The following is an 8,808-nucleotide window of genomic DNA, read 5'->3' as shown; positions in this document are numbered from 1 at the left end:
ATTGAATAATCAAATTCTTTTATTATGGGTTGGAATCAATCAAACGTTAATGCTCAAAGTATTTCCCCTGAATTAAAGCTGATTTAGGCAAGGAATAACAAAGTTTGATAAGTTAAGCCAATATACACATTAGGTCCTTAATGTAATATTAATTAATATTCTTTATTACCAAAAAATTTCAAAAATATTCCGACTTCTAATTAGGTCCTTTTTAAATTATGCCAATATACACATTAGGTCCTTTTTTAAATTATGATAGGTTCTGCAAAGAGTTTGGTTAAGTTAAGCCACGTAAAAAAAAAAACAAAAAGCAAGGAAATTTAAGCTATCAATTTATTTTCACATTATTAACAACGTTTTTTTAGTTTTTTTTTAAATGAAATACATTTACTCAACTTTAATTTACACCTTCAAATCAGAGTAACCAAATTGGATAATTAGAAGTTGGAATATTTTTTAAAAAATGGTAGTATTTTTAACGTGATACTCCGGTATATAACTTCTTTTTTTCTTCTTTAACATAACGCGTTTTCAAAAGTTAACATAACGCGTTTTCAAAAGTTGCTCAAAACTTGGCTGAAATAATATTATCCAATAACCTATATGGTTAATCACTCAATGTTTAAACAAACATAGTAAATTGAAATCGAACTCAGAAATACTTGAGAATTTCATAAACCTACGTATTTCATAGTTGAGATTTGTATACTTATACCGTGAGCAAAGGTTGAAATTCATACATCAAGTTATTTAGTCTGCCTACCAAAAACAAAAAAAGTTCTTTATCCTAATCTGTTAAGTCCATGGCCCTGCATAATGAGTAATTATAGGAAATGAGTAACTATAGGAAATGAGTAAGTATTTCAAATTTTTTTGAAAAATGATAATCAATGGTATATGTATTCAAATTTTATGTTAACAATTAATGAGGGACTCAAAAACAATAAAAACAAAATCAGCATTCAAAATGCTTTTAATAATGGGCCTCCATAAAAAACTAAAATCAAAATGGGCTTCTATTGTTTTGGTCCAGATCAATAAGAAGGTGACACTTGTCAAGCAAAGAGGGGGATTGAGTGAGAGTTATTCTTGGAGTGCCAAATCATCTAGGTGGAGCTCACAACCTTCCTCTTTTCTAAAGTATATAGATATAGATGTTCAAATTGAAATAAATACAAACGTTATACTTTAAAAGAAAAATTGTCTTTAATTTTAATTTTAAGTATCCAATATTACATTTTTAAATTAAAACCAATAAAAAATTAATTTAATTTTAATTCATATTTTATTGATTTTTTTTTGAAATATCAAATATATTTAAAATAGAACAAAGTCTGGAGCAGATACAGAGTTTGCTACAATGTTACAGACTCAGGAGCAATGAAGAATCGTGCTTCGAAAGCCCACCCCCTTACAAGTAAAACCCCATAATTCCTAACAATCGTTACAAGAAGACAAATGCGCACAACCTTCATGCCAAACACGCACACATATGGGGCCATTGTCTTTGCCCAGCATGCTCAATCATATTTTATTGATTTAATATTCAATTACATTGAAATAAATGATTTAAATACCATTTACTCATAAAGCTAATGTAATTTATTGTCATTAACAATTAGAAATTTAATTAATTTGAAACTAAAAGAAATCATTTAAATACCATTTAATATATTTATATTTTGATTGTGTAATTGAATGAATATTTAAGGTTGATATAACAATACTTGAGTTTAAATATCCCTTTCGTTTACCAAAAAAAACTATCCCTTTAAAATGTCTAATCATCACAAAAAATAAAGAATTAAATTCATGAGGCAAAAAACTTTTCACATTCATAACTTCATATAACATGTGTAATATTTACATATATTTAATATCTAAAACAGGTGTTTCATATTATGCATTCATAACATTTAGTAATCATAGACCAAATAAAAAAAATTATAATTTTATGAGTGTAAACTAAAAAAAATAAAAATGATCTCATTAAAAAAATAAACAATGTCATTTTAAAATAAAAAAAGGTTCTTAAAATGATGCTTTATTTTCCAAGACAAAGACTTCTTAAGTAACGTAGAGGTGAGTGCATTTAAAACAAAGATTAAATAAAACACCATTGTCCTCGAGGGGTAGCTCAAGTGGTAAGAGTTAGGGGACATAAAGGTTCGGTAAGATGAAGGGTGAAGTTTTCAGGGGTCGAATCCTGAGGAGGGATTAATTTACTAACATTACTAATAATTAACATTTGTCTATCAAAAAATAAAAACACCACTATTCAAAATAAAAATTATAATGCAATAGTTTTCTTACACTACTACTTTTATTGTTGTAGATTTAAAACTTACTAAGGAACAAATAAAAAATTTCGCATTTGCAAAAATAATCACTTTAATGCAAAGCAGTAGCATGTCATTAGTCGGCTTCCCCTACTCAAATTGATAGGTCTTCAATACCAACTTCTCAAAATAAGCTTATTATAGATGAATTATATTATGATAGACAATATCTAACAACATAGTATGTACATCTTATATCTAACATGACACCAGAATAAAAAAGTGTTTATAAGACGATCATGTCAACAATTAATTAAGATAAATGGGTGTTGTTTTTTCTATGGTTATGGAGGAACATAGAAAACTTTCATTTGAAGAGCATGAACAACAGCTATAAGATGAAAGGACGAAGAACTCAATATTCGCAAGCATTATTTTGAAGTTGTAGACTGAACACTCAAATATATTATAATATTTACTAATAAGCTTAGTTTCAACCAACTTTTTGGAGGAGTTGTTATTGTGGAATGACAATAACAACAGGACGTTTCAACTTCATGAAAATATTGTATCACAATTTTCAAAAAAAAAAATTCAAAACAAAAATTCAAAACTAGCTGAAATAAATGATGAAACAAAAGCATCAAAATTGACATTCACCACATCTGGAAGAGGTCGATCCCAGGTCGGAGGAAGCTCCCTAGAGGTTGGGCGCATATGCGGTATTTGTTGTCACCAAAGATGGACGCGACGCAGCAACACGTCACAACGAAGAACCCAACGAAGCGAGAGGCTGGTGACGGAACATGTATTTTAATCCCCTTGAATGGAGTAACATCAGCCAAGGTAAAAACAAATCACAGATAAAATCCTACATATAGATAATACAACCCACTATATTGCCAAGACAACACGCAAACAATAAGGGTTGTAAAACAAGACAAGTTAAAAGAATGTGGTGTGTCGTCTCAGAGGAGACAAGACACCGCAGACACACTAAATCCATCACAACGCCACGACCAAACAAAAAAACAGTTATAAAAAAAACCTTAAAAAATTCTTATACAAAATAATATATTTTAATACAAAAATATCTTTTAGAAAATAACGCAGAAATAATAAAAACACACAAAATAAATAAAATTGAAAATCCCCGATGCACTGGTAAAAAATACTAGTGCCACATAAATTTAGTTGAGATGTAATAGTGCACATCATCAAAATATGAGTAATGATTGGCGAGCATTCCGACAGTGAAAAACACTCAAACACCCCTCTTGTGTTTGAGTGTTTGTCACTGTTGAGATGCTCGCTTATTATTTTTGTCAAAATATTTCACTTGCGCTTAATGTATAAGTTTTAACATTTCCAGCATCATATAAAATAAAAAATGACTTTACCTCTAATTTTGTAAAAATAACATACTAGCATATATTTTAAAAACATTGGGTTTTATAGTTGAGTTTAATTTTTATGCATTAACGGTGTCAAGTTTTTTCACACAGTCAACCAATAAGATTTTAAGGATGTGAGAAAATATGTTCTTTTATTTAATTTCATTAATTGACGTGATACATCCTTATAATCTAATTAGTTGACGGTGTAAAAGAACTTTATACTATGCATCATACTTTTCTCTTTTTAGTTTACAAAGTGACTTTAATATCTAATCTTACAAAAATCACATATTAGCATATATAAATGCTCTAGAATGATGAATATCATATTTTTCTTTTTTTCACCATTTAAAAAAAATAAAAATGTGATGCTATATAAATGTTTATTATTAAATCATAAAATTATAATGGATTGTTAGAAGCTAAAGAAAATAAACTGTTAATACACTGCTATATGGAAATTAGTTAAAATAATTTAAGATTTTTTTAAAGAGAATCATTAAATTCTAATATTACAAAAAAAAAGCTTCTGTTAACGTTATGGTTTCTTGTTAATAGGTCCCTCTCTATCCCAACATTACCCGGATCATCACCTTTGCGTAAAGAGCAAAGAGCATGCCAGATCTCCATGAAATTTCTACGACAAACTGGGAAGCGGAGGATTGGCGAGCGATGTCCTTCTCCATGGATGAATAAATGATGATCTTTAATCTACCTAGAGGTGACTCACCATCCTCAAGTTTCCATCCCTTGGTGTTTCCCCATAAATCTTTGTTTGCAGGTTTAATGGTGTTTTGGAGCTTGAACAGAAGGAGCTCTCGCCTTGCGGAAAACTAGATCACGAAGGAAGGAGAGCCCCGAGCCCAACATGTCTAAGCCATGATGATCACAATGAAGTTCACTATCGTTCAATTCATAGGAGGTATGATGATCCCCTCTCTTTTACTCTGGGGGTTTCTCATGATCTTGGGTGTGTTCCTTTACCTCGCGACCAAGTGAAAACCCTTAGCGATATGAGATGACCCAGGAAAGCTAAGAAAGGAGAAAGAAAGAAGAAGGGATCTGTTGAGAGCTTTAGTGGAATTGTGGAAGCGGAAGACATTCATGATGAAGCAGAGCCAATAGTGAAGGAGTCAATGGAGTTGTCATAACCTTATGACGTTCTAACTAGGGCTCAAAAAACAATTTTAATGGAAAACACTTAAAAATGAAGTATGGTTGCACAGATGATGTTATCACCTACTAGATTACTTGCTTATAAAAAAATAAAATCTTGATTGCAGCTCAAATCAATGCACGTAGGTAGAAGAGGCAAAGTTTTGACTTTTGAGTGTTTGAGGGTCTTCAAGGGTTTTTGGGTTTTTTCCCTCGTGCTTTGGTTGTTTGTCCTTTGGCTTTGTGGGGTTGCTTCATATTTGGTGCTTTGGTGGATTTATTGTTATTATATAATTAAAAATCCAGGAAATTTACACGTGTTAGGCCAGAAATTGCATTGCATCCGTGTATTTATCAGAAAAAAAAGGAAAATATGAAATCAATATTCGAGCTTCACAAACAAGACAGCACCGAGTCCACAAAAATCCTAAGCTCAGCAACCTTAGCCTTCAAACCTCAACTTCTTCATTAATCTTTCCATAATTTTCTGCCAAACTCTTTCTTCCTGTTTTCTCATGGACATGGCAACAGCCTTTTCCACGACCAGTGTGCTTTCTTGGAGGAACCCGCAGTGCATGCATAACCCTCTTCCTTCACACACACGTTGCCACTCTTCAGTCCAAGATGGAATTCTAAGAACTGTAGCTGCTTCAGGCTCAAAAGAGAACTGTTTGGTTGATGGAAAAACCGAGAAGTGTCCCTCTTTGTTGGTGAACAGAAGAGCAGTTTTGGCTTCTGGGGTTTCTTTGTTGTGTTTCCCAGGTGAGAGTTTGGCTGTGGTGAAACAAGGTCTTCTAGCAGGGAGAATTCCTGGCCTGTCTGAGCCAGATGAACAAGGTAAGTTTACTTTGGATCTTCAAAACATTATCTTTATTTAGACTTTAGAGAGATCATTTCTATTTACCAGTCCTATGGTTGTCTAATTTAATAGAAATTGTTATTCGGTTGTTTGACAGTTTGAGAATCCTTCTAAAAATTGATCTATATCCAAAATGAATTGTGGGGAGAAGTTTATCAACTACGGGGAGAAGTTTTTGTAAGTAGCTTTGGCTGTTAGAATTGATTCTATGGAAAAACTACCAATTACCAAATGATTATTCAAGGGAAAATACTATATGTAGCATGTTTGGATCAAATTTTTTCTTTTCATCATAATCAATTTTGAAACCCATAAGCTACTCATGGAAACTTCTCTGTAGAATTGATTCTGGCTTCATAATGGCTTCAGAATCAATTGTGGAAGGGTTTCCAAACATGCACTTGGAAATCCTTATAAAATTGATTCTATATCTAATATCAATTATGAGCAGAAACTTCTGGACTTCTGGTTTCAGAATTGATTCTAAGCAAAAATAAGCTTATCGAAACATGGTTTTAATAGTTAATACTTAGTACCCTTTTGGAGGGTCAGCAAAGTTTATCAAGCTACCAATTACCAAATGGTAATTCCAGGAATAAAAAATCTCTTCTCTTCCATTTGCAGGCTTAAGGGTAGCATGTGATGTCTAATTCTGAACCTGTGTTATTATATGTCTTTCAAATTGGTTTTGAATTCTTTCTTTTGTTATGGATTTTAAGTGAATGTGACATAATGTAGGCAAATATTTGATCAGACAGGTTGGAGGACATATCGCAGGCCAGATGAGAAGTCAGGGGGACATGGTGTTGGGTGGAGTCCTATTATCCCATACACCTTCGCAGTGCCTCAAGAATGGGAAGAGGTGATGATTAATGGTTTCTTCTATTCATGAGTGGAAAAAATTCCTATATGATTTCTGTCCTGTCTCAACTGGTCTCAACTCCCAAGTATTAAAAAGTTGAAGTTAAGAAGCACCGCACTCTCTCTCTTGGATTCACCCACATTCCTAAAATTTTGCTCTCCCACTCTCTTTCAGCCTCCAATCACTCTCCTTCACCAAAAGGTCCAAAACAAAATCTCTAGTTGTTCTTTCTCTCTAAACACAAACACAGCAGCAGCCACCTCTTGCTCTCACCCACCAACCTTCAACCTTACAAAAAAATCTAACTCTCTTACTCATGTCTTCCACCATCAATCACTCTTCTGCTTCTCTGTTAACTGTCGTCTTCTTTTTCTCTGTTAAAATATAAAAATAATAATTGTTGCTATTGGTGTTAAAGCTTGCTGTCTGATCTGTTTTCTGCTTTTAAGATCGTTTTTTTTTCTCTTGTTTAACTTTCCTTCACTGCACTTCTGCTTTTCTTTTTCTTTTTCCTTCTTTTACTGCCAATACAGCAAAATAGAACCTACTTCATCAACATATATGGAGGATCTGAAGCTGAGGCAGACAGTTGTTTTCTTTTCTTGGAGTCCTTTGTTTGTTTGCTATGTGGGTGATTACTTTTGGTGGTTTCAAAGTATGAATGGTTTTCATAATAGAGGCAGGTGTGTGTGTGTGTATTTTTTTTACTGAAGCAGTGGTGCGGTGCCTTGTTTATGAAAATGCGGATGCCAAATCTATAATTATGAATGGGATGCTCAATCTTTTGTTCAATATAATACAAATGTAACTTTGGATGTGTGTACGCGCATGTTATATTTGGTCCGTGTGCGAATCCTTCCATATGATATGTTTTGGTTTTTGAAGTAAGTTAATTAATTGCGAATTTAATTTCAAAAAAACAAATTACAAAGTTTAAGTTAACAATGAAATTCCTTAGAATATGTCATGAAGTAACTTTTTGGGTGAGCAATTTACTTGTCTTTTAATCAGGAAGATGTCTCCTTGAATTTGATCATTTGGAGGAGATCATAAGTTTTTTGTTATGACATGCTCGCTTAGATTTCTGTAAACTTCAGCATGCTTCTGCTTCACAGGTACCAGTATCAATAGCGGATCTTGGTGGCACAGAGATAGATTTAAGATTTGCCAGCTCGAAGGAAGGACGCCTCTTTGTCATTGTTGCACCTGTTCTTAGGTTCTCGGATAGTGAGTTTGTCTACTTTTCTTTATCCATTTTAGTTTTCTGGAGACTAAACTATATTGAAACAGATTGAACTTGGAAACTTCTTGGTAGACTTTCCATTCATTACTTGGTTTAGATTATAACATTTTTACTGCACAGACCTTGGTGATGATGTGAAGATAGAACAAATCGGAACTCCAGACAAAGTGATCAGTGCTTTTGGTCCGGAAGTGATCGGGGAAAATGTCGAAGGGAAGGTTCTTAGTGCAAGTGTAGCAGAACATGAAGGAAGAACTTACTACCAATTTGAATTAGAGCCTCCTCATGTTTTGATTACTACAACTGCAGCTGGCAATCGCCTATACTTGTTTGGTATAACCGGCAGTGGTATAGTTCTGTATCCTCTTCTAAGTAGTTTGCTACATCAAGTCTGGAAAGCCATTAAAAAAGTTTACAGAATCCACAAGATTTCACTTTAAAAGAAAATCTAATGTTGTCTTAATTGCAGGCCTTCAATGGAAGAGACACTATAATGATTTGAAGAAGATTGCTGAATCTTTTAGAGTTGTATAATTGGAATCCTCTGGGAATAGAGAGATCCTATGTATGCAGCTTGTGCAGTATAGAAAAGAAGTTGTTTCCCAAAAAAATTGTGAGGCTGGGATTTCTCTGAATTGAGAGATCATATATGTAAAAGTCTTTGTAACTTCAACGTAATCAAATAATTTTGTCAAAATTTTATGCTGGTCAGAGTGGAAGGCAAATAGTCTGTTTAAAAGTTGACATAGCTTAGGGGTTGTAGTTCTCCCTTCTCAAGTACCAACCAAATGCTATTCTTTCAGGTTTGATCATGGAACTTTTTAGTCATTACTAATAATTGACCCATCTCATAACTTAAAGAACTTATCAATGAGGGCAATTTAGGAAAAGTATTAAAAATAACTACCTAACAGGGTTGTCCTCAGCTTCTTTCATCTCATGTCAGTTGATCTAAATGATCAACTTTTGATGATCTTACAAGTGCTATTAATTATTTATTTAAACTCCACACT

General features: G+C 33.0%; 1 protein-coding gene across 1 annotated transcript; it reads left to right on the top strand.

The window, feature by feature from the left end:
- The first annotated feature begins 5,212 nt into the window (after positions 1-5,212).
- On the top strand, positions 5,213-8,607 carry LOC130740600 (psbP domain-containing protein 4, chloroplastic). Its single transcript, XM_057593263.1, has 5 exons — positions 5,213-5,668; positions 6,449-6,552; positions 7,668-7,779; positions 7,916-8,143; positions 8,265-8,607. The coding sequence occupies exons 1-5, from the start codon at positions 5,347-5,349 to the stop codon at positions 8,327-8,329; spliced, it is 831 nt and encodes a 276-aa protein (XP_057449246.1). The 5' UTR covers positions 5,213-5,346; the 3' UTR covers positions 8,330-8,607.
- The last annotated feature ends 201 nt before the right edge of the window (positions 8,608-8,808 follow it).

Source organism: Lotus japonicus, chromosome 1, assembly GCF_012489685.1.
Source record: "Lotus japonicus ecotype B-129 chromosome 1, LjGifu_v1.2".
In the NCBI taxonomy this organism is placed as follows: domain Eukaryota; kingdom Viridiplantae; phylum Streptophyta; class Magnoliopsida; order Fabales; family Fabaceae; genus Lotus; species Lotus japonicus.
The sequence above is the reverse complement of the archived record's forward strand: the minus strand, read 5'-3'. Positions and strand labels throughout refer to the sequence as shown.

What these genes read in the sequence shown, in the direction of transcription:
- LOC130740600 (XM_057593263.1), top strand. Translation starts at nt 5,347, where the DNA reads ATGGACATGGCAACAGCCTTTTCCACGACCAGTGTGCTTTCTTGGAGG. An exon ending in TGTTCTTAGGTTCTCGGATA is followed by an intron (nt 7,780 to 7,915) that starts GTGAGTTTGTCT and finishes TTTACTGCACAG; the next exon opens with ACCTTGGTGATGATGTGAAG. An exon ending in GTTTGGTATAACCGGCAGTG is followed by an intron (nt 8,144 to 8,264) that starts GTATAGTTCTGT and finishes TCTTAATTGCAG; the next exon opens with GCCTTCAATGGAAGAGACAC.